At 39.0% G+C, this 25,986-nt stretch overlaps 2 protein-coding genes across 11 annotated transcripts; one reads left to right on the forward strand and one right to left on the reverse strand.

Annotated features, from left to right (window-relative positions):
• On the reverse strand, nucleotides 1-22,155 carry NPY5R (neuropeptide Y receptor Y5). Of its 7 annotated transcripts, none has more exons than XM_019650559.1 (3): nucleotides 6,587-6,729; nucleotides 4,904-4,943; nucleotides 1-1,733 (listed from the first exon to the last, which is right to left on the reverse strand). In XM_019650559.1, exon 3 carries the CDS (start codon nucleotides 1,719-1,721, stop codon nucleotides 381-383), a length of 1,341 nt encoding a protein of 446 aa, XP_019506104.1. In that variant the 5' UTR covers nucleotides 1,722-1,733; nucleotides 4,904-4,943; nucleotides 6,587-6,729; the 3' UTR covers nucleotides 1-380. The 7 variants fall into 7 exon arrangements, with proteins under 7 accessions (XP_019506104.1, XP_019506097.1, XP_019506103.1 ...); XM_019650552.1 differs by having other exon boundaries at nucleotides 1-1,730; nucleotides 6,587-6,627; XM_019650558.1 differs by lacking the exon at nucleotides 6,587-6,729 and adding an exon at nucleotides 6,357-6,556.
• On the forward strand, nucleotides 5,796-24,865 carry NPY1R (neuropeptide Y receptor Y1). 4 transcript variants are annotated; one of them, XM_019650562.1, is made up of 4 exons: nucleotides 5,796-5,930; nucleotides 6,289-6,348; nucleotides 23,362-24,206; nucleotides 24,319-24,865. In XM_019650562.1, the coding sequence occupies exons 3-4, from the start codon at nucleotides 23,508-23,510 to the stop codon at nucleotides 24,769-24,771; spliced, it is 1,152 nt and encodes a 383-aa protein (XP_019506107.1). In that variant the 5' UTR covers nucleotides 5,796-5,930; nucleotides 6,289-6,348; nucleotides 23,362-23,507; the 3' UTR covers nucleotides 24,772-24,865. The 4 variants fall into 4 exon arrangements, with proteins under 4 accessions (XP_019506107.1, XP_019506108.1, XP_019506106.1 ...); XM_019650563.1 differs by lacking the exon at nucleotides 5,796-5,930 and having other exon boundaries at nucleotides 6,203-6,348; XM_019650561.1 differs by lacking the exons at nucleotides 5,796-5,930; nucleotides 6,289-6,348 and adding an exon at nucleotides 16,637-17,540.
• Nucleotides 24,866-25,986: the final 1,121 nt, after the last annotated feature.

The raw sequence follows: 25,986 nt of genomic DNA on the forward strand, positions 1-25,986 counted from the left end.
TTCATACAACTAAATGAATTCATTGTACTATAACATTAAAATTATCTTTCATATATGATGAACTGACATTCAAATCTACAACCCTTATACATAATGCAAATTCCATAAATTAACAAAATTTGTTTGTTATACATACACACTTATCATGAATATATTTTTGATGATCCAAGTATTCTTTTTTTCTTCAATCTTAGTCAATTAAAAAAATCTATTTGTGGATATTTTCTTTAATATGACATTTGTTTATTTCAGAAATGAAAAGAACTCATTCCTGAAGTGACTATCAGACCAGCACAGAGGCCTTCGTAGACTACCAAATTTAACTCCTTAAAAAGTGAACTCAAGCATTGGTTCTTTCCTTGGTAAACAAGCAGTGAGATTTATGACATTCGAAGACAGTTTATAAGGGACATTAAATCAGCTTTGATCCCATTGTTAAGAAATCCATATAGGATTGGATTAAGACAACAGGACATCATGCCTAACAAATGACAAATGCAGTACACCAACTTGAAATGCCTATTTGAAATAAGATTATCATTAAAATCAGTTACCACATGGAAAAGGTGTAGCGGCATCCAACTCAGGGCAAACACTAATATCAACACCGTCAGTCTGTAGAAAACACTCCGAGATCTCTTTTTTATTCTCATGATAGAACGGTTTACTCTCATTTCATGAGCATCTGAATTTTCTTCAGGTTTCATCTCAAAGCAAGTGGGGACCCCTGGGATGAACTTACTGGAAGAAAAGAGCTGACTTTTCACAGGACCGAAGTTTTCTGGAAGTGTTCTTGAATGATTCTCTTGAGGAGGTCTTGCTGGTGCAGGTAACACACAGGCTGACTTCTTGCTGTATCTTCTCCTGTGTTTCCTGATGAACGAATAGCTCCATTTATGGCCGTTGGAGAGTTTTACCTGAGGCCCGCTCTTTTTGGATGGATGAAGAGTTAAGTTGATCATCTCATTTTCTTCTAGTTTGTTTTCTTGGTTGGACAATCCACAGCTTATACTCCTGCAGACACTGGTATGACTTACAGTTAGACAAACTAAGGGCAGAATGTACTGAACTAGCAATAAAGATATAGTAAAAGCAATTCTATATGAATCAGATGGCCATGATTCAACACATAAGAACCTGCTGCTCAGCAATGCTGAGCCAAATGTCTCCTGAAGTTCCACAAGACTGTGAAACACCGGAAGTGGAGAACAGATCGCAAAACCTAATGTCCACACAGTAGCTATCAGGAAGTAGCCATGGTTCGCTGTTAGGTTATTAGAGATTGGATGCTTAATCATATGATACCGGACAATGGCAATTGATATTAAAATTAAAGTTGAAACCAGGACTGACACACATTGAAGGAAAGGCATCACGTGACACATGACTCTGCCAAACATCCACTGATCCAGCAAAACAGAGGTCAGGGTGAAAGGTGAGCAAAACAGCACAACCAAGATATCGGAGAAGGCCAAATTTCCGATCAGGAAGTTTACTGTGGTATTCTGATTACGCTTTCTCATGAGAGCCATTAAAATAAGCAGATTCCCCATAAAACCAAGAAGACTTACAAATGTATAGAGTCCAATCAGAAAATACTGCAAGTCGTCTACACTGCTTTTATAGTCATCCCAGGCGGGGAAATCGGAATTCCGAGGGGCAGCGGTGCTGTTCTCTGTAGCAAGTGTCTGGTTATAATAATCCGTGAGCTCTAAATCCATAGTATAAGCCTGCTTAGAATAAAAGGACATTGGTTAACAACTTGAAAAAAAATTACATGACTACTGTAAATTAATTGACTGAGAAGGAAACTACATTTTACAATTTGCTCTCATTACCTTATTATTCTCCTAAGTTTTGTAAGGTTCTTTATTGGTTCCAAGGGCAGTGCAAATATCATCAGCCAGTAACAATTATAGTAAGTTTAAGTCTATCATCATTTTCATGGTGTGTTAACGTGTTAAAATAGCAGATTTTGTTTTTTAAATTTATGTAGGAAATAATGTTAGGGAAGGAAGAGACAAATGGACATAAGAACTTCCAGATACCTACTTTACAATAGCTCTGGTCAACGTACCTGGCACATGGTGTAGTCATATACTCTTACCTTAAACATTCCTTCCTTTCCTACTTGAATCGAAGCCAAACTTAAGAGCCACCTATCCTAAAGTATTCCTTGGTCTACTCAATTGGATGTTATCTCCTCTTGTGAACCCCCATGAAACTGTGTTTATCAAATTGTCTGGTGCTAGGTGTCAGTCTGTTTTGCATTACAATTATAATGCATACCATCTACTTTATTTATTTATAAGCACTGGGGAAAAGCAGAAACTGTCCCTTACTCATGGTATCTACCATAACACATGGCACAGTAAGTTTACCATAGCAGATGTTAAATAAATACTTATGGGAAAATGAAAAAAAATTCAAACAAAAATTTAGCATCCTCAGTATTATCTAGTTCATGCAATGTTCAAATTAAACGTTCTCAAGTGTAGAAACACTATCTCAGGACCTAGGTGTGTATAGTAGGCACTCAATAAATGTTTATCTACTTGTACTGTTGACTATGTGAACACAACGCTGAACTTGGCAAAGTCATTCCATGATCAATCCTCAGGCCTTTGAGATTTGCCAGATTATTGTGGATAAAAGCAACCACAGACCAGCAGCAATGCTGCTCGTGTTTCTAAAACCAAAATTTACTTGTTTGATTTTTAATTTAAAACTTGAAAACAGATTTTAACTTTAAAAATGCTCCATAAATTCATATTATTTAAGGAAAGTATTATATCTTAAAGTTAAATGTAGAAGTGATACTAATATAACACCTTGTAATAAGTTTTTCATTTCAAAGGAAATGAATAATGTAATACTATTAATACCACAATGGTATTACTTCTTACTGCTGTATACTAGAGATTTGACAGTATTTCCTGATGAAGCACCAAACTGCCTATATTAATAAGGTAAAAGAAACCTCTCATCCCTTTTAAAAAGTAAGCACTCTTATTTTTTAACAAAATTTTCCTACAGTATACTCAGGACAGCAATAGTTAATTAATTTTGATGAATACACGTTGTTACAGAGATCCTAATATGTATGTTGTTTAAACATTTTTTTCAGTCCATATCAATATACATTTATCTACCTATTTCTAGATCTATAGTTGGATCTATAGTTAAAACTATGAAAACACTATATATTTAAATTAATAGTAAACAATACTATCTTCAGTTTATAAGGGACTTATAGGTCCTGATTCAATAAATTTCCAAACTGGAAATCCTGTTGTGTACATACATTCATTCATTATAAATAACTTTAATTCCATTTCATATACAGCAAGTTTCAATATGGCACCATTGTGCTAGGAGAAAATTTGAAAGTTTTTTTCCACAACTTCCACAAATAATTCTAGGTTGATTGAATTACTTTCTGAAAGCTAATGACATCCTTTTAAAGATAAACAAATTCAGAAACTCAGGATCTTATTCATTTATTCTTAGACCCAACCAAAAATTTGCATTGAGGGCCGGCCGAGTGGCGTGATGGTTAAGAACTGGCTTGGGATGCCAGAGGGCCCCGGTTCGAATCTCACATATGAGGGCCAGTGACACTGCCCTCCACAGCTAAGATGCTGAACAACAGCTCAACCTGGAGCTGGGCTGCCCTGAGTCGCTGGCGACGGCGTAGGCTGCAGCCCCTGTGGCAGTGGGTTGCCATGGGCTACCATGTGTAGCCAGCAGCCGGCGTGAGCGGCCAGCAGCCACTGTGAGCAGCCGTCCAGAAGCCGGCGACTGATGTGCCTCGCCAGGGAAGAGCGCAATGATGGTGCCAACTTGAGCCAGTGAAGCAACGTCCTCCACAACTAGACTGGAGAACAAAACAACAGCAACTTGTCTGCTCCCTTTCCCCCAATTCCCCAGCACTGTTCCCATCCCCCCAATTCCCCAATAAAAATCTTAAAAAAAATTTTTTTTGCATTGGTATTACCTCAAATTAGAAAGGATAAGTGGTACAAAAGTGACTCTCATGGCCTACTGAATCATCTTATCACATTACTAATCAATGGCCTCCCTGCAAATACCCTGGATAGGTCAGGGAGCTGCTAATGAAAGCAGCCTTGATTGCCCTTCCTGCTTAATTTCATGAGGTCTGATGGCCCCCTAGCTCCATTTAGCTTGTCCAAGATCCTATATATACATTTATAATAGTCACACGCTATTTGTTATTGTGATCCTGCTTAGTTATTCTTTTGACTCACTTTCTTGAAATGATCCCTTTTTGTTGTGATCACTAGTTACTGACTGCCTTATCTACTACCAAGGTAAGGGAGGAGAAACATCATATAGTTAATTCTACAATGACTTTGTGCAGTTTGGGGACATGCAATTGTAGGATGACACTCATTTCGTATAAAATATTACTATCCAATTTTCTTGAAGAGGAAATGCTGCAAAGTTTGTGGTAATAGAAGCAACAAGGTTTTAAGTCTGAAGTTCAAACTGCCTCTAACGTAGGTTGTCAGTCCTCTCTATTAGGCACCAATGGAGATAACAGAAAATAGACAGGCTAACTTGAGGTCAAGATTGACCTTTGTCAAGGAAGCTACAGGCCAAGGATGTGACTGACTACCCACCAGGACTGCTTTTAGCAATTTTTATGTTCAGACCATCCTATGTAGTTAATTTTCGTCTCCGAGTTTGTAGGGCCTGCCATGCTGGCCTCTCCTGAGCTTGTCAGGTTTAATATGTGGCCCCTTTTCCATCCACATTAGGAAAATTTTATCCAATCAGATTTAAGTGTTCTGGTTTTTTTTTTATTTGAAATTGAAGATAGGGGAATCACTTTAAAATGAAAGACAAAAGAAGCCCAAAGGATTTCTTTCCTTAAACTTACCCCTTTACTTCCTTTTTCCTGAAAAGCACAATAAGCAAACCTATAATGAAAATGGAAATAAGTTTAATAATTGTCTTTTAACAAATGTTAGAATGAATGCTGTATAATTTTATACAACATATTTTATACATAATAAAAGTAATGTTATATGTGAACTTTTCTTTATCTCAGATAACTAGACACATTATGAAATATAACCAAAGAGAGAATGTTTTAAAATTACATATTATTTGAGAAGAAATTTGATAGTGACTGTGTCAAACCTTTGTTTTGCTTGAACATGAGGTTTTGTTCTCTTTTGTATCTAGTTTTATTTCCCACCATCTGAATTACCAGGCTGAAACATCAAAATTTAACCCCCTGAGTAAACAGTGAAAAAAAAAATTCTTCATCAAACTGTGCTTATTGTCATTTTTAAATAAAACTTGATCTATATCTGACACAATGACAAATGAAATCTGAGTAGACTTGGAGTATATTAAGTAGATAGTTCTTAGGATAATAGGAGAAACTGCAGGGAACTCAAAGGATACTAAGAGACTGAGCTTATACATTTAAATGACGTTTCTTTATTAGGAAAATTTCCTGCCTAATGGAAATGCACATCTTTCTTTTCACAAAGGATGACAATCACACAAAAGAATAAAATACATGTTATTTTTTTCCCTCTAGCAATGATGAAATATCAACTATTGCCTCTTTTGCAGTGATCCTGGAACAATGGTGAGATTCCAGGTTCTCAAATATTCCCATGATTTATTTTTAAAGCCAGAATCTGGCAAAATTTGAATGGGAAAGATAAATACTGCTCTGCTGTTCCACTGACAAACACAGGCACGCGCCACCCTCTCTTCTCCAATTCTAACAGCCGAGTTTGTCTTCCCTTGAGAAATCAGAAATTTAAAATTGCATTCGGACTGCAAAATTCTGCTGAGAGCGCTTGAGGCTATTTCCATGGTCTATATGGCAACGACTTGGGGCTTCGATCCAACACGATGGTTCAGTTCCTTTAACAGATAAACTAAAGGTCGGTAAACTTGGGGACAGAACTGCCCTATCGCTGGAATTCGCTGTGTGGATGTATGTTATTGCTCGCATTTGTTATGAGGCCACCTTGCAAATAGGAGCGCAAGCCCAGGGGCTCAGCTGCCTCCGGGTCTCCCGCCAGTTGCGGGACCGCGCGGCAGTTGGACGCCCCGAGTGGAGCCCAGTGCACTGAACCCCTGAGCCTCGCCGGAGTCGGGCTGGGGCTGAGCACTGGCCCGGGAAAGCCCGCGGGCTGCCGTCCCCAGCCTCGAACGCCAGCGTGGCTGCTCCCAGGGCTCGTCCCGCCGAGAGGGAGCGCTTTGTCCTCTCGGATCCCCCACCCATCCCCTCCCTTCCAGGCTCCAGCGCGGATCCCGCACGCTCTCCCCCCGGGTCCGACCCGTGCCTGCTCCACCCAGGTGAGTACCTGCCCCGCACCAAAGAAGTCCGCCGGGTCCCTTCCCGCTCTCCCTTTACGCCTAATAATCGCCTGTTCTGCCACCCAAATCCCCACTTTTCCAGCCGAGCTGCCTTCGGCTTCCCCACCCCGCCTGCTCGGGAGCCCCGAAAACGCCCGCGGCCCCGTGTGGACTCGCCCTTCCCTGCAGGCCCAGCCCCGCGCAGAAAGGGGCAGCGGGGAGAGGCTGAACCGCGTACCTCGGGGTGCCCTGGCCGCTGCCTGCGCCTGGGCTCCCGGGAACGTGGCCGAGCGCGGTCGCTCCTACGCGCGGGCGGCGGTGGCTGCAGGAGGAGACCTGGAGGTGGCAGTGGGGAGGAGGGAGTGGGGAGCCGCGGGGGTTTTAGAGGTGCCTCGGGAACACGTGACTGCTCCAGCGACCCCCGAGACCCTGCTCCAGGGCGCCTGCTCCGCGCCGGCCTCTCCCCAACACCGGGCCGGGGCACCCCAGCTCCTACCTTGCTGTGGGTGCCCCAGGGAGAAGCTGCAGACCCCCAGGATGGCACCCCGTCACCCTGGCCGAAGCCAAGTTAACTTGATGAACAGGAAGCTACCTGCCCATTCTGACCCCAGCTGGGTGAAGTGAACTCGGAGGAGTATTGAAATGGTGTGGGGTTGCGGGGGTATCTCTAAGAGCTTAGGCTCCCCGAGAAAAAGCTGTAAGGCCCAGGTTTCCACTTTGCTCGGAAAAAAAAAAAAAAAGACCAAAACAGAACATTGCTCTATCTTACACCTTTTTGGAGTGAGGAAAGGTGACATCTAGGCACCAAGGTTGACCTGAATGTGTAGGGGACACAAAGGCGGGGATGTGCCACGCACAATGGGGAAAGGGTTTATTCCCACTGCTTAGGAGTAGTAGTTGTGGGGGTGGGCAAGCGTAGAGCTGGGGAGTGAAGATGAAATGGAATCAACGCTTCTCAAGACTATACTCAATGACAAAAAGACGATGAGGGAGTAAAAAAGTGATGCCATAGATTTAAAACGACAAAGAAAAAACTATAAAACTTGTCCTCCTGTTTCTCCTCAACGTGATTTCCATCCCCAATGATGGTTTGCCTTATTTTTAATCAGTGTGTGTGTGTGTGTGTGTGTGTGTGTGTGTGTGTGTGTGTGTGAGAGAGAGAGAGAGAGAGAGAGAGAGGAAGAGAGAGAGAGATGTCTTTGACCATAGCATGCATGATGAAGGGTGTATTTATTGTATACTTGAAAACTGAAAAAACGATTAACTGACAGTCATAGCACGTGTCTCTGGTGATGAGTGCAATTCTGTGGGGCTGGAATTCTGTAAACTGGAGAGGACCCTGTCCTTTTTGGGAGCCATATGACTTGTAAATCTAATGTCTGTTAACCCAGGAGTCAGAAAAAATTCCTGTGCTATTTTTCTGCTGAATTTTAGCATTTGATATTCAGATGATCTGCATAGATTGTCATTATATCAGAGAGATAGCTTTTAAATACCTCTAGTGAATCCAGTTCCTATTTCATTGTTTTTTGTTTCTGTACTACTAGTATATTCTCCCTCAAATTTGAACACAGTAAGTAACCTGAGCAGGCCCATGGGATTCTGCAGTGGGAGAGGGGAGGGATTAAAGTGTGGAGAAGGAATAATCAGTGAGAAAACAAGGCTTCGTTCTTAAACTTTTGTTAACTCCAACGCCTGTGTAGTTAGTGTATTATATTGCCACATAACTTCCCATTCTTCCATCTCTTGCACAGTTATAATACACACCAACTTCAAATACACATTGGCTTTAAAACAACTTTCAAAGGAATCCCATTGTAACAATCTTCCAAAAACATATGCTATAAGTGTTGTATATTAAAAATACAAGATCAATTTTATTTTTTCTTTTCCACAAATTTGCTTGTTCTTTTGATGACATGAATCTTTAGGTTGAAGTAACCGTTATTAGGGTGTTAAAAATCATCAACACGTCATTGAGATGAAGATTTTGATGAACTCAACGTGTTCTTTCCCACCACACACAAAACATGCAAATCTCAAAAAGGGAGTCAGAATTTCTTCTTTATATACATACTTGATGTACACAGAGTGAAAAAACATATATTAAGAATACTTTTTTGGGGGAAGAAACTTTCATTTTGAAAATCCCAACACTATGCTATGTAAAGAGGAAGATATGAAGATGCATATATTTTTATCTTCAAATTTCCCAGGGAGGATTCAAGACTCATCATCATCACTCTTTGTAGAACCTAATGGAGTCATTTTGTTCTGTTTTATGGAGTAACAGTCAAGCAGGAAGAGTCCTACCTCTGGGAACAGAAATAGTAATGTCCACCTCTGCTGCAATAGTTTTTCTACTATTTATAAAATGCTCATTTGGGAAATTAAGTAGGATTTTATGTGTGTTACAAAATTAAACTGACTGTCTCCCAGTGCTCATGGTTCTTTATCAGTTGTGAAAGATAGCTTATTTATAAAGGTGAAAGTTAAAATCACTTGGGACGCCTAAGACAAATGATTGAATAATAAAGCTCTCCACACAATGCCTGGGATAACATTTCTCTGAGGAACATGTCTGTTGTTTCTGTCAAAGTTATTGCTGCATTTTAATAACTACCATTTGTGGAGGACAGTTACTAAAATGCTTTGGTATAATCTCAAATGATCTGTGATCTTGATGTATTAGTTACAGGAATAGTGGGCATATTAGAGAAAATAGAGAAAATAGTATTACTTTATTTGACGCATTTTTTCCCTGTGAGGTTATTATTATTATTATTATTATTATTATTATTATTATTACTAAGAGGAACATTTCTTTACCACTGTGTCTATCATGGTAAAATTAAATCCTTAATTCTTAAAAGATGTGGAAATGGCCATTTCTGAGTGTTATCAAAAATATTTTACAATGCCCATTGCATCAGTGATTTCTTTGGAATAGTGATAGTTTGTCAAATAATCAATATTTAGGACTTAAAACGAGGAATTTGTTTATAATTGTGAAACACATACCATTTTTTATGGAACAAAAGCTGTTTTTGTTTTTTTAAAGCTATGGTTTTAAAAGTAAGCGTGAAGTATTTGTGTGCATAGAGTCATTTTCCCAGGCAATTCAATGATAATTTTGAGGTCCTCAAGTACTATAAACATTTCATTGCCTTTTTCTAACAAGTACTGTGCTACTTAAGCAAAACTTTATATCTTTCCTTTTGATTCGGTAATGATGAAATCATTAAATATAAAGCAGTGACTGATTTCCAGAGAGAATGGGCAGTTCTTTTTTAAAGTAAAATTTCCATGTTAAAAATACGTACACACATATATGTGATGCACATGTATATAGTTTTACAATCACATACGTATTTGTATAAGGGACACTTGTCAGAACACCTGGGTTCAGGCCAGGTTTCATCCCAAATTAAAAGTGTGGCTTTACACAAGGCACTTCATCTTTTTAGTCTTCCCTTTCTTTGTTTGAAAAATGAAATGTTTTGACAAGCAAATTTCAAGCCCTCTTTGAGCTCTGAATACCTATGACTTTATGCCATCAGCAAGCACACATTATAGACATACATGTAGAAAAATAACCTTTTTGGATCTTCAGAAAAATTTAATGGTCATAGAAATTGTTTGTTTTCTCTCCATGTTAGAAAAAAAAGAACTATTGAATTTCCCATTAATACTGGCACATTCTCTTTCCTGCAGCTATAATAATTACATAATGACATTTGATTCATTCTTTTAAAAAGTTGTAGGTGTCTTACAGATCAATTCTTTATTTAATTATATTATTTTTAAAATTTCAGCACACACACACACAAAAATATATATATATAAAGAGAACATTGGGGCTGCTGGTTAGCTCAGGTGCTAAGAGTGCAGGCTTATAGCACCAGGGATGCTTGTTTGATTCCCACATGGGCTGTGGAGCTGCGCCCTCCACAACTAGATTGAGGGTGGCTACTTGACTTGGAGCTGATGGGTCCTGGAAAAAACACACTGTTCCCCAATAAAATTTCTTAAAAAAAAAAAAAGAGAACATGGATTCTTTTGGAGACATAACATTATATCATGTAAACCCACATATAGGCTGTATATTCTTCTCTTTTGTGGATCAAAACTCCTTACAATAAGTGATATTGTTGATAAGTATCTCCCCAACATTGTTTTCTTAAAAATAAAATTTTCATTTCTTAGCTAATTTTTCATGGTTATTATTTTAAATCTAGTTGTAAGTCTAAATATAGCTTTACCCTATTCAAGTGAAAATGAAAGAGTCTATTTATTTTGGGTATATTGTTTTGTTTTGAATAGTCTTTAAACATAATATTTAGAGAAGTGTTCAAAGCGTAAGTCCAGAATCAAAAATTGAGATGGTTGAATAAAATACTCTCTTCAAAAGTGCATCTATTTCCATAGTCTTCCTCTTGTTCTAGTAGGTTACTCAGCTTTTAAAAGTATATTATTCAGCAGGTAGACAAAGATATGAGACATTTCCTCTGTTAGACATTGTATGCATTTTCAAAGACAGTATGGTCCTTTATTCAAGCATACATCTAATGGGGGAAGCAGAATCAACACATAAAAAATCCAAGAATATGAGAAGGATCATCAAAAGCAGTTAGTATAATAGTATGTGTATATCTATGTATAAAATGCACACATGGATACCGGCATTATGTGCAAGTAGAAAAATAGGAATAATCCACCATAGCTAAAATGCCAAAGACATTTTTTTAAATGTTTGAGATGAATGACTGGGCTTGATTTGTGATACTCATAATTGATGTAATCGTACCTTACTTTTTGTTCTTTAATCCTTCAACACGACTTTTTTCAGTATCTTATGGTATGCCAGATGCTATTCTAGGCTCTAAGTTTGAAGAGGTGAAAAAAGTATTCACTGCCCTCCTGTGATCTCAGTGTAATCGTAGGTCTGTGGAAGTAAAGAGTAAATGCAACATAGTGTGACAAATTCTGTGATACAAACTTAGAAAGCTGTAGGAATAAACACAAGACAAACTCAGCTTATGGAGGATTTGGGGAGATGGGGAGACATAAGAGAGGGCTTCACAGTTGAGAAGACACTTGTGCTGGAATGGAAGGAACTGGTGAGAGAGAAACCAGCAGATGGAGGGGGTGGGCAAGATACAAGTGGGGAAATCGTGTGAATGTGAGAGAGGATAACACTCAGAGAAGTGCAAATAGTTCAGTATGACTGAAGTGTGTGGGAAGTGGTGGAGGACGACACTGAAAATGTTGGTTTCAAGGGACATTGCACTTTACTTAAAGGCTCTTGAGAGAAACTAGACAATTTGAACTGTGGAACGATATAACTGGATTGCTGTGAAAGCAGCTAGTGGCAGACAGACCACTGAGTAGAGAAATAAGAGAGCTTGATGGATGTGAAAGAACACATTTGAATGGTACATAAGGAGTAAAATGAATGGGGATCTGTGCCCAGTTGAATTTGAGGGTGTGAGACAGGGAAATACTGGGGACAACTCTTAGATTCTGGCTTGCAGGACAGAAGTGATGACATTGATTGACATTCAGTCCACTATCAGAAGCACATTTCCAAGGAAATGTGAAAGATCTGTACTTTAGGTAGGCATTTAGGGTTAGGAGCATACAAGCATATAATTGATGGCAGAGGGTATTGTTATGCATTAAGAGTGGGGGAGAAAAAAAGAAGAGTAAGAATGAAATCTCCAGCAAATTTGGGCAATTCAGAAGAGACAGAACCACAGAAGGTGGTAACATAAAAGCTTTATCTGGGTGGTCTTGGGCAGGATTCCATGACAGGGGAAGTCTCTCCTAGCAAGAGACCTCCCAGAGACAACATGTGGAACTACCCAGAAGGAGGATAGGACAAGGGGACTCTTAAGAGGGGGAGGGAAAAATAGGAGGGTAACTTTCATATCGAGGTGATATAACTCAGCAGCAAGGTGGGCAGACTTGAGGCAGAGAGTTCCAAAGGACAGCTGCAGATTGGTGTATTTCATGGCTACAAGGTTTGTATTATCTATGGCTAACAGATGATGGGTGCAATTTCTCAGGGTATATGAAGTTGATAAGCTCTAACTGGCTAGTATATATATATATATATATATATATATATATATATATATATATATATATATATATGTATATATGGACTATGTATATATGTATATATATGGACTATTTTTAAAGCAATCAGATGTGTGAGAATTTGAGAGTTTGGTGCTGTCTAGCTTTAGGCTAATAGGCCTAGCCTGCTGTGACGAAGTAAACAATATGAGACCATTTTAGGCTAATATACAGGTGCCATCTCTGGCCCATTTATGTAATAGGATCCTAAGAAGAAAACCACCTCAGAGTTAGATAGAGATGGCAGATCCTGGGGGAGAGGACTGAGGAGCTGCCAGTAAGGAAAGAGAAAAGCCTGAAATGTAGAGTTAGTGAAACCAAAGGAAAATATAATTCCAGAAGGACAGGATGGTCAAGAGAGTCAAATGTAACATAAAGAATAAGTACAATAAAGTCTGAATTGTGTCCACTGGCTTTGGTCATTGGTGTTCTGGGCAGAAGCAGTTTCAGGTGGCCATATCTGAGGAGCAAATAAGAGGATAGAAATTTACCTCATTCTTGAAGCTACCAGGTAAGAGAAGACAGCCAGAGGAGCTATGAGAAGCCAGAGAAGATATGACATGGCTGAGGGAGTTAAAATGAGAAAGAGTGAGCAATTTTGCTTCTGTTTTTACTTTAATGTTAAGCTAATAAAACTGAATTCATTAATAAACAGGTGTTATTGTTGTTTAATAAACCTCTCAAAACTTAGTGGAATAAAACAACAACTCGCTCATGAATTTTATGCCCATGGGTTCAGTGAGAGAGCTCAATAGTGATGACTTATCTCTGTTACGTGATGTTTGGGGCATCAACTGGGAAAACTCAGTGGGCTGAGGTGACTCAAAGCCTGGGGACTGAAAGAGATGGGCTGGAGGATCTACTGCTAAGATGAGGGGTGTTAGAGTTAGGGAGTAAACACCCTGTGGCTTTCACCCACTTCAGAAGGAAGGAGGAATCCGTTGAGACTGAGGGTAGGCAGTAGGAGGTTGGGGGAGAGGGGTGACAGTATGAAATATCTTCCAAGAAGAGAGGAATTGGGAGTCACACAAGCCCGATAATTTCTAGGCAATATTAAAGGCTCAACTAAGGTTTTGAATTTGCAGTTACAATAATCTGTGCCGTTGAGTTACTTTCACCTACATCGTATACTCGCAGAGAGTGGTAGCTAAGAAGTTTTCTGGGTTGAGAGGAGTCAGATGGTACCACAGCCATCCTGGGATATTTATCCTCTTTGTAGATGTGTATGTATCTGGGGAAAGAAGAGCAACAGCTAGACTTTAAACAAAGGAATGAAGAAAGGATACGTTCCTAAGCAATCACTTCATACCAGACCACCTCTGTGCCCATTTGTGATGTTATTTAGGTGCATATAGGAATCTTTTTCCTGTTTTTAGGAGAAAACTGCCCTATCTCAGGGATGTGAAACACTTTTACATCCTGGGGCCAAGTCTGATCTACTTAGCTTGGCCACCTGAAGTGCTGGGTTGTGCAAAGTTCTAATGTCAAGCCTGAGATTTCAGAGGTGGAGGTGGGAGTGGGGCAACACGAACAGACAGAGATGTATGTCACAGATGATGGAAGGTTCAATGGCAGCATTCTTACTTGACCTTCTCACCAGGGATTCCTACTCCATCTCTTTCAAAGGAAATATGAAGAGAATAGTAATAATTATAATAATAAACAATAGTAACAATGGCAACTCTCTTTTCATTAGGCAGGCCACAAATACAAAATGTTAGGCTTTTGTAAAATAGCACCACACTTTTGTTGACCAGTGAAAGTGTATCTGACAAGATGAGATCTGGAGAAAAAAATGTTCAGATATATACTAAATAATTTTAAGATCCTAGTCCTTTACAGTCTTATTCTGATGGAGTTTTAAAACAAATGCTCTAAATTTGTAGTCTGTGTAACCAAATGAGAAGTTTCTTGAGTGCATTCCTATTTCAAACCAAGAACAAATCCATAAATATGTGGTGTCTTCCACGTTAGGAATATAATTTAATTGTTTGTCTGTATACTTGTATACTAACACTTTAACTAAATTCATTGTCACTTCCTTCTGCTAGCTCATTTTCTCAAAAAGATAACTGAATAAACTGATTGTACTATTTGATGGAACTAACCAATTCAATTAAAACTCTTTACTTACTATATATCATAGGTTCTAAGGTGAGGGTTGTTTCTTTAACATTTTAATACTCTAACTTTGAGATTCATTTACAATTGATTCTACTCATGTCATTGCTTTACTGAAAGCATCTTTTTCTTTCTTGGTGGTCCATAAAATAACATTGCAACTTACATTCTGTGGTATCATAGATTCAAAAAAATGCAGTAGGTAAGTCACAGAAAGAAGGAAATCTGGCACCTAATTAATTTATAGACTATGAACTAATTCACTAACATGCTGCATAGTAAGTTGCACTCCGGTGGAATTTCATTCTTTTCAATACCATCTACATTCTAGTTTTCTACCTACATTTCTAGTTATATGTAGTGTTAATGCCTATCAAGATTTTTCTGAATGATAATTTATTATAATTTTCCTGTGTAAGGCCTCGTAGCATTTCAGAAGCTTTAACCCTTGCAGCAGAAATTCATCAGGAGATCAATAAAGTAATTGCAATGGATAAATTCCTGTACTAAGTATACTGACACACTTTTATCTAGATGGTTATTAAATCATGGAATTTAAAGGGTCAGACCATAAAGATGTTCCATTTTTAAAAATTTATATGATAAACCTAAAATCTGCAGAGATTTAGTGAGTAGAGCCTAGCCCTCCATTCAGAACAAGACTGTTGCCCAAGAGATTATGAGAATAGGTCATTAATTTAATTCTCCTGGTCATGGTTTATAGGTTAGGCTGTTATGACATTTCTGAAAGAAATACACAAAATGCAAAAAATTATCTCTGCCTAGCAAAGGTTTTATCTAGTTTGAATCCCAAATAGGAAAGTATGTGACTGACTGTTCACTTAAGAGTAGAAAAATCAGCGATCTTCATTTAACACCTATCTTCTCTTTAACATATCTTCTGAGGAACTCAGAGTGCTTTATTTCCAACTTTCCAAGATTATATTATATGAGGATCTTATATTTGGTGATTATACTATTCTTACTTTTTCTCTTTTACACTTTGGAAAGAGTACTTAGTAAATGGTACTCTTAGAGAATTAAATCATTTTGCTATTGTTGAGGAGCATTGCAAAACTTCTCTTTTTACCACAAAATTTGACATAGAAAAAGTCTTTGAGACCAATGATCTTTCAAAGATTGGTATTTGATAGGATTATCTCAAGAATGCAGCTTTATACATTTGCCTTAGAGGGAACGCTTTATAAAAATTAAGTTAATAAGATGACAAAAGACAATAGCCGCAGCAGTTCAGGCGTTCTTGCAGATATGCCTTTATTAGCATTCTTGGAAAATACAGGAAGGAAAAGTATCTAACGAGTCCAAATTATATTTTCAAGAACAAAATATTTGTTGATATAGCAAAAATGGTTACATAAAAATGTGTTCTTCATAGAGAATTACATCATTTGTAATTCTTGCAGCAGGCTAAAAATAGCCAATTTGATGATCAAAAACTTGGGGTAAACTTGCTTCTAAGAACAGAATGTGACTTAAGTGAATTGAGTGGACAGGGGGTGAGTAGAAACCTAAATGAGTTATTGCTCTTTCAAATAACTGAAATTCCTACATTATGTCTTAATTTTCATCCTTGGTAAAAAAAAAAGAAAGGCAAAGAAGAAAAAAGCAAAAGCAAATGTATATGTCATTTTACTCTGTTTATTAACCATTAGTGGACTTTTTAAAATGTATGCTCATATCTATTATTGTAGTACATTGATTACATAATCAGATCTTTTAATACTTGATCATATTGCTTTCCAATTATATAAAAATGTCTAATGACGAATATTTTACAAAGCATTCCTAGGAAATAGAACAGATTGTGTATATCACTGTCTATATAAATAAATGAATGATGGCCTATATTGAGCTTTAAACAGTGTTTATTCAGCCTAACAATCAGGAAAAAACAAAACAAAACAATTCTTAACAGTGTAGAGTTCAGGCAATTCCATCTGTCTTTGGAGCTTTGTTTTGTTTTTAGTTCGAAGACAGAATGCAATCATAGCTGTTATGTAATAAAACCTTTATGCATATCCTAAGCAGTCACCTATATCTTTATTCGAAAGACTTTTTATTCTTTGACAGTTTGATTTGGAAGTTTTATTCGTCTACATCAGTAAATAATGTGTGTGTGTGTGTGTGTGTGTGTGTGGTGTGTGTGTGTGTTACACAACTTGGACTTTTCAAAGTAGAATGGAACTATGTAAACCCTCTGAGATGAGCGGTGTCGTTATTTAGCCTGAATCATCAAGCACCATGATGGTTTGGCCACCATCAGTGTACTCTGTACATTCGATTCTTTTCTTCATAATGTTCTGTGCTGTAGTAGATGAAGTACCGACGAAATGGCATTGACTCTTTGACCACCAGGGAAATGTTCTGATCGTCGTGCTCCCCTAAAAAAGCAGCCAGAGGCTGGGAACAAATCTGACTCAATGCAAAGGAGGACTGAGAGGTCATACTCTCTCACCCGATCGCTACTTTTGTTTTTTTTTAAAGTCTTCTCTTCTGTTTGAAAAGGAGGGGGGGAAAAAGTCGGCACTGGCGTTAAGAGATGCTTGAACGTCACCAAACAAAGCAAGAAACGTACAGTGGAATGTGCCGCCGCGAATGGCCTGTTTCCTCTTCCCGTAAATAACAACCCCCTTCATCCTTGAGTTGGGCTTTCGGTCCAGCTTTTCCCGCCGGGTGTCACTTCGGCCACAAGATGGCACTGACCTGCAAACAAAGGAGAACACAGCGGCACCGACTTTTGAAAGCCTTGTGAAATCATTGCCTTGATTCGCGGAGTCGAGGAGTGTGTGGGGTTGAGCGATTACTTTCCGCTGCACCGTGCGTGTGCGCCCAACAATGTGTGCGGATTCGTTTAATTGCTTGGCTTCCCAGAATTCCTAGGCAACGCACCCCCGAGGTGCACATCCAAGGTGAGGTGTTTGTGGGGGGAGCTTTTAGGCGCTCCTCGTGGGGCGCGTCACGTGATCCCGGGATGAGGTGGAGTCCGGCTTTCAGGGGGCGTCCCTGCTTATCTTCATCGATCTTTAGGATGCGAGCAGGAGAAATACCAGCAGATCTTTCCTCCTTTCTCTGCTCCCTTCCATTGCCACCCTTCCCGCTTCAATAAACAGGGGCGAAAGGACGAATCTAACTGACGGGTAAGTTTCAAGTTTACACCCTTTGAAGGGACTTTTGAGAAATCTCTCATTGATGGAGTGAAGGATGGGAGAGGAAGAAAAAGCATGCGAGAGCCCGAAATTGGCTCTGGGGAACTGAGGTGGGACGTGGGGTCCGCCGTTTCGGTTCGGGTCCCCTTGCGGGCAGGTCGCAAGATGCTCCGAAAGATCGGACAACTCCAGGACTCCTGCCTGCGGGCGTGGGGACCTGGGTAACGGGGACTGGCGGCACCCACACACCCTCCGGGAGGATGTCTGGACGGGACCCGAGCTCTTCTCTCCTCGGGTTCTCGTAAGAAGGCCGAGGGGTGGGCGGATGCCCTAGTTGGTCGTGCTCTCACCTCGCCCATCTTTCGCATTTTTCTGTAACTGGAACCTCTGCCCGGGCGGCTGCATCGGAGTTTTCGCGGAGAAACCAGAGCTAGGACGGTCTGGGGAGGGTGGGTTTGGCGGGTCGTCCGCCTTCGTCCCTCTCCGGCGGCGCGTGCCCGGCGGGGAGCCCGCGGAGGCCCCGGCTCCACCCGGGGGCTGCCGACCCCAGCGCAGACGTAGCACCTGGGACGCTGGTGGGTTCTCACCACTGGGCTGGCATCGAGCCCCATCCAGCTGTACTGGGCCCTCCCAGTCTGTCGCTAGCTACTCCCTGGTGGACGCCCTGAGCACCGTCCTCCTGTTTCCAAGTTTTCATCATGGAACTCTTTAGCTCCTTTTAGAACAGTGATGTTGGAGCCCGGCTGGGTTGGGAGATTGGGGATGGACTGGAAGCAGAGGTGGCTTAAGAGTGTTCCGTTGGTCCCCAGGTAGACTGGAGAAAGGCGCACAGTTTAAACACTGATGCTGGGCCAGAGAGAACTGAGTTTGGGCTCTGCTTGCTTGTTTTTAGTTGGTTTGGGTTTTCTGTTTTGATAGTCTCATCATCATAGATAGGCACGTTCCCTGATAGATGGATGGCAAATGTGTGAGTGTGTGTGTGTGTGTGTGTGTGTGTGTGTGTGTGTGTTGGGTGGGTCAGGAATGAGGAAAGCTGGGGGCAATTCACCTAGTTAACAATAAAGGTAAGCACCTATGCATGCCGCACAGAAAAAAGGGGAGAGGGAGGAGTGTACTTCGATTTCCCCCCCCCATCCCCATTAGGAGCACTCAGGTTTGCCATGCCCTCCTGGATCATAGGAGAAAGCATCATTCACTAGGGAGCATACAGTCAAGGGTAAGAGCATACTGTCTCTCTCTGCCTGGACAGAACAGAAAAACCATTGCTGTCAGTCCCAAGACACCAGGCTGCTTTCCTGGTGAAGCAAGAGGGAGCAGAAAGCTTTCCAGCCCAGCTCCCCACCCATGACTAAAGACCACTTGCCTTCCGGTGGGTGACTGTGGCTTTATTAGTCTTCCTCACTGTTTTAAGGCAGCTGTCTGTTGAACAAGACCTCCTCGGGGAGGAAAGAACAGGGAGTTATGTAACTCATGGGAAATAAACTCCCGGTAACTTTGGGAGGTTGCATCTAACAAGGATGGCATTTCTTTTCCAAAACAAATGAGGTGAACAGCCAATTCTGAACACATGCAAAAAATGATCCGCAGCAGGCTATGGCACGAAAGGTGGATTTTCAGGAGAACAGTGAGCAGCGAGCTGTGAAAGCCAGTGTTCTAATTGGAAAGGACAAAGAAATTTTTGTTTGGAAAGGGGCTAATTTGCCAACTAGTGATGTATGCAGTGTCTCTGTTTTGTCTGTAAATGCACGTGACAGCCATCATGAGATTTAATAAATTTTGTAGCATTTGTAGTTGCACACTGTATTTTAGAAATATATGTTAGAATACTAAATATCAAATTATTTTCCTTTGCAAAGATAATGTTTGTAAATTCTGTTAGTATCATCATTTTCTGACAATTACTCTTCCTTGAAATTATACTAAGGTAGGCTGAAAATATACATTTTATACAAATAGGGAACTGTTTTACCCAACTGGACTGACTACCCAACATGCACTGAGCAAAGGAGGCTTGCAAATAATTAAAAAAATATATAGTTTACTTTTTCTCCATAGGTAAATTAACTTAATAGGAACACTGCTATTCCTCACAGAAAATGTCTATCAAATATTATTTCAAAGGATCAGAGTAGAGTTTCGGTTTATTTACCTAAACTCATCTGCAAGAAAGCTTTCTTTGTAGCCCATACATTGTAATAATCTAATAAATGACTGCATTAATTCTCATACACATTGAATTTTGTCAAAGTTAATCAGTGGATGTAAAATTTTTATTTTTCTTCCTTTCCACTGCAAACATCTTGGTCTGCACCTTCATTCTCTCTCACCTGGATTAATGCACTAGACTCTTAATGAACCTCCCTACTTCTTTTCTTTTCTGTCTTAAGTCTGTTGAAAACAGCAGCTAGAATAATAATTCTAAAACAAGTCATGTAACTTCACTCCTTTACCACAGACTCTCCAGTGACTCCTCATCTTTCTCAGGGGAAAAGTTAGTTAGGCAGTCCAGTGGAATCCGGCCTTACACAGCCTGTTCCTCCTGTTTACCCTTTCCAATTAATATTCTACTAGTCTCTCCCTTATTTATTCCATTTCGCATTGCTGTTTAGCACACCAGGTACACTCCAGCCTTAAGGATGCTATGTTCTTTCTGTATGGGATACAGCCCCTGAGATCTTGCGTGGCTTCCTCACTCAGCACTGCATATATCATCTTCCCAGGCAGGCAGAGGCCTTCCCTCACCACCTGGTAATAAACTGCAGCTACCAACAATCCCAGTTTCTCTGCATTGCTTTATTTTTCTCCATAGCATTTACTATAACCTGTCATACTATATTATTATTATTATTATTATTATTATTATTATTATTATTTTGTCTTTCTCTGCACAAAACGAGAAACTCAATGAGAATGTCACTGCTGTCTCCACTAAAATATGCCTGACACAAAATAAGTGTTCAATAAATATTTATTGGGTGAATGAATTTTCTTTCAGAAACAGTTTCTTTTTGTAACACAAAGGAGAACATGTTTTTCTATATACCTGAACTAATAAAATTACTATTGTAATTAGCATCCATTTTGCATATAAAAGGACTAGGATAGAATTCAGCTGTTGATGTTAAGATTAACTCATGAGAGAACCTACTATTTCAACCATGAATCCACTATGTCAGCACATTTTTATTCTAAATCTAATACTTGCAAGGTGCTATGAAATACATACAGTTCATACCTTAAAGAGGTTATATGATAATTGAGAGGAGACAATTAAGGATTTAAGGGACTAAATGGTGCTTTGAAAAATGGGTAGACTTTGAAGTGTGATGAGACCGGACACCCAGCAAAAGGAATAGCAGGGGAAAAGATGCAGATGTTAACAGGCCAGGCCCACTTGGACTGTGAAGAGACTGGCCTGCCTAGAACAGAGCATCACAATGGGATTATTAGAGTAAGCAGTGAAAGACAGAAGACAGGCATAATGTAGAGCTCTTCAAGCATCAGGCTGAGGATGGACTCAGTAGTCCATACCTCATGTCACTCATACCTGGGTACTTACTTACCTGGTGGTACTTGGTGACAGGGAGCCATGAGAAGTCATAGCATAAAGAAGATGTACTTTGCTATCAAGATATTTTTACTTTACACAATGAAAACTCACAATGAACTGATAGTAATGTTCAATATGTGGATAACAACCTGAATATGAAGTATGATACAAAGTTTTCTTGAATTCTTAAGTGAGAAATTTCCAAAGAATTTTTAGATTATTACTCACTTCTCCAAGGTTTATTCTCAGATACTAGGAGACACATAGCATTCTCTCTGCCTTTGGTATTCTTTTTTTTTTTTTTTTTTTTTTTTTTTTTTTTTTTTTTTTTTTTTNTGCCACCTGTTGGCAGCTCAGTGGCTGCTCAGCTCGGGCCAGGACTCGAACCGCTGTTGCTCAGAGCTCAAACTCTTGAGCGAGCTCTTAACCAACCGAGCCACTCAGCCGGCCCTGCCTTTGATATTCTTGAGAAAAAAAGTGGGACTGCCACATAAGTTTAGGAGTCATTATAATTATAGGTTGTTGCATAGAGGAGGGGAGAACCATATTTCTCATAACATTTACACTTAATTATTCCACTACCATTTCTAGTCTTACTACTTTCATTCTCACTTACTATTAGCAACCTGTATTTTTATTCTTCTTCAGTTTCATAAATCCAAGTTGTGGTTTTATAATAAAAAATACTCCATATTCTAGAAAGCAAAAACACTCAAGGAAAGGTTCATTAGAGGCACCACTTAAAAGGCAAACGTATTGTGATTCATTAAATGCCTTACCTCCTTTTCAATGGAAGTGAATCTTCATGGTTTTCTTGATTGTTCTCACCTAAGAATTAAACACAATTTCCTTTCTTAACACAGGCACAATGGCCTGCTAATTAACAGAAGAAATCTCATCTCATATATTTACTTAGTAATCTAGGGTACATTGGAGATTTTTTTAAAAGAGTTTTTAATCTTCATAAAACTACCTCTGTAATTTGCCTTGTTGGTAAGAAAAGAGTATTCATATCAAAAAATTCTATGAAAGATCAACATGATGACTAAAATTAGGTCCCTGCCTTGTATCTAGAGGGAAGGAGGATATTTACATGAATAGAACTAACAGAACAAAGAATTAGCAATTCTTTGAAAGCTTCTGACATATTAATAAAATCATAGAATCTTACAGTTAGAGCTTCAGAATTTCTCTTATACAATACTCAAAATCTTACATGTAGTAGTGATAAACTTTTGTATAAGGATGCTTGCTAGATTTGAGGGCAATTCATTCCATTTGATTAAACCTTTGTTCCTCATAACAATGTGAAAATATTTTTTTTTAAATATACTTCCTTTGGTTCTACTTCTAACTTGCGTAGATGTATTACTTTAAGCCCAGGTCTCTATGCCACATGCTACTCAAACAGATATGAGGTGTCTGTACCATTCCTACTAAGTCTTTTCTGGGTTAAACATCTGTTCCTTCAACAGTCCTTCAGATTACAAAGTTTTTGATGTTTCACTGCATTAGTCATCTCCTTTGGAATATACTTGTGTTAAATATGTCTGCCTTAAAGAGCAGTTCAGTGTATGATGGAACTAGTACTACAACTTGACCTCCACATGAATTATTTCATTTCTATAGTAAGAGGAAGAATTAGGTAATTTTTTGTTGTTCTGCTTTGCTTGTTTCACATATATATTTCTTAGGTTTTAAGCTGTGCATTACATTTTATGTTATACATTCATATTCTTACAGTGTTTAAGAATGTGCTGATAGTACTGTTTATATACAACTTTGGGCATGAGATTTACACATGCCTTACTAATTTACAGACCACCATGTTTTGCTGAAACTCAGTGTGTAATCAAGTCCAATGAAAAATATTGTGAGATTTTTAAAAATGTTTCTGCTATTTTAAAAAGATGTTTATACAGATTTCATTTTATTTATTTCCATGTCTTCCCATTAAATAGTACTATCAGCCAGAATTCATTTTGAATGCCCTCCATAAAATTAGTAATGCAATTGGTCATTTTCTCTTTACAGATTTTTCAGTTCCAGGGAATGAAGAATTCAGAATAATTTTGATAAGTGGATTCCAATATGGGGAATAAGAATAAGCTGAACATTTGACCTGCTTTGAAGAGACATACTGTCCATTTGTGTAATCTATAACCACCAAACCAATCAAAATGAATTCAACAGTCTTTTCCCAGGTTGAAAATCATTCAATCTACTATAATTTTTCAAAGAAGAATTCCCAGTTTTTGGCTTTTGAAAATGATGACTGTCATCTGCCCTTGGCCATGATATTTACATTAGCTCTAGCTTATGGAGCTGTGATCATTCTTGGGGTCACTGGAAACCTGGCCTTGATCATAATCATCTTGAAACAAAAGGAGATGAGAAATGTGACCAACATCCTGATTGTGAACCTTTCCTTCTCAGACTTACTTGTTGCCATCATGTGTCTCCCCTTCACATTTGTCTACACATTAATGGACCACTGGGTTTTTGGTGAGGCGATGTGCAAGTTGAATCCCTTTGTGCAATGTGTTTCAATCACTGTGTCCATTTTCTCTCTGGTTCTCATTGCTGTGGAACGACATCAGCTGATAATCAACCCACGAGGGTGGAGACCAAATAATAGACACGCTTACGTGGGTATTGCTGTCATTTGGGTCCTTGCTGTTGCTTCTTCTCTACCCTTCCTGATCTACCAAGTCTTGACAGATGAACCATTCCAAAATGTCACACTCGATGCATACAAGGACAAGTACGTATGCTTTGACAAATTTCCATCGGACTCTCATAGGTTGTCTTACACCACTGTCCTCCTGGCGCTGCAGTATTTTGGCCCACTCTGTTTTATATTTATTTGCTACTTCAAGGTAAGGAAACTCCCCCCACCCCACCCCATTTGCATTTTTACCTTCTTTCCACAGAATTCTTCATTAAATGAGTGATTCTAGTTGAACTCATTTTTTTTTCTTTTCTCTATAGATATATATACGCTTGAAAAGGAGAAACAACATGATGGACAAGATGAGAGACAGTAAGTACAGGTCCAGCGAAACCAAAAGAATCAACGTCATGCTGCTGTCCATTGTGGTAGCGTTTGCCGTCTGCTGGCTGCCTCTGACCATCTTTAACACGGTGTTTGATTGGAACCATCAGATCATTGCTACGTGCAACCACAATCTCTTATTCCTGCTCTGCCACCTCACGGCAATGATATCTACCTGTGTCAACCCCATATTTTATGGATTCCTGAACAAAAATTTCCAGAGAGACTTACAGTTCTTCTTTAACTTTTGTGATTTCCGGTCTCGGGATGATGACTACGAGACAATAGCCATGTCGACCATGCACACAGATGTTTCTAAGACTTCTTTGAAGCAAGCAAGCCCAGTTGCATTTAAGAAAATCAACAACAACGATACTGAAAAAATCTGAAGCTGCTGTAGCATATAGTCTCAGCTGACATCTGTTTCAAAACAATCACAACCTACAACATACTTTCATTACCTGTTCAGCCGAGGGAGCGGGTTGAAATCATTGAAGAAAGACCAAGATGTTCTTGTCTTGCTTTTCACTGCTCTTGTGGTAGCTGTCATAATCACATTTGGAACAAAATCTACGGGCTTTGGAATCTTCTGACAATAGTTTTGACCAGACACCCTTGAAATGCTTTTTGTAAACTTATGCATATAATATAAAGCCTCTTATACTGTATTTCTTGCAATGAAATTTCTTTAAAGTATTATTATTAACTGACTTTAGAAGCATTACATCTGACACTCTCATTAGATTGGGCCATCCTGATTAGATTAGATTAGATTGAATTGTCACTGGGTAGGGCAGTCCTGATATAACGATAAGCATCATTTCAGTTTGTCAGAGAGGTGACAGCATGAAAAGGCAGCATTCAGGATGTGGAGGTAAAAGAGAGTCCGTGTCTTGCATTCCAACAGTCTAACATTATTCAAGAGTGATTTGCATTTTTAAAAAAAAAATTAAGACAGGGTTTATTTTGCTCCTAATGGATTATCACTTAAAATAAAAATGCATAAAAAATACGTCTCAGCTTTGAATAGCATGGGGAATTAAGTGGGAAAGCAGTTCCATAACTTCAAAACTATTTTGGCACCCAACAACCAAAAGGTTTTAAAGTAATTAGCTTAATCGTTAAATTAATAATGCTGCAAATAGAATTATATCTGAATTGATGGTCAAGAGATTTTCCATTTTTTACAGGCTGTCAGAGTTTGTCAAGCTTTCTAAAATAAATATACATGTAATTCAAAAGGCATTTCCAGCTTATAATGTATAAAAAACACAAAGTGTATTTTCCATACATCAGTGCCTACATAGTAACTCATTTTTAATTTTCAATGTCCATCTGTCAAAGGACACCAAGGTACAATTTTAAAAGAATGTTCACCCTGACTAGCAGGGATCAATACCTGAAAACTGGGAACTCTTCATATAGCACATGTTAATATTTATAAATTTATGTGCCTTGTGGAGTCTTGTAAATAATGCACTGTATAGAGTACTGAGTAGTTGTCATGTTAATATTTTTAATTTCATGTATCCAAAATCATGATTGAGCCTCAGAATCACTTGGAGAAAAGATATTTTGAAGAACAAGGCATATCTTTGATGTAT

The sequence above is a fragment of the Hipposideros armiger genome, unplaced genomic scaffold, assembly GCF_001890085.2.
Source record: "Hipposideros armiger isolate ML-2016 unplaced genomic scaffold, ASM189008v1 scaffold_142, whole genome shotgun sequence".
In the NCBI taxonomy this organism is placed as follows: domain Eukaryota; kingdom Metazoa; phylum Chordata; class Mammalia; order Chiroptera; family Hipposideridae; genus Hipposideros; species Hipposideros armiger.

Excerpts from the sequence above, each read along its gene's own strand:
- NPY1R (XM_019650562.1), top strand. The coding sequence starts at position 23,508 with ATGAATTCAACAGTCTTTTCCCAGGTTGAAAATCATTCAATCTACTAT. Across the intron at positions 24,207-24,318 it reads TATTTATTTGCTACTTCAAG|ATATATATACGCTTGAAAAG; the intron begins GTAAGGAAACTC and ends TTTTCTCTATAG.
- NPY5R (XM_019650555.1), bottom strand. The coding sequence starts at position 1,721 with ATGGATTTAGAGCTCACGGATTATTATAACCAGACACTTGCTACAGAG.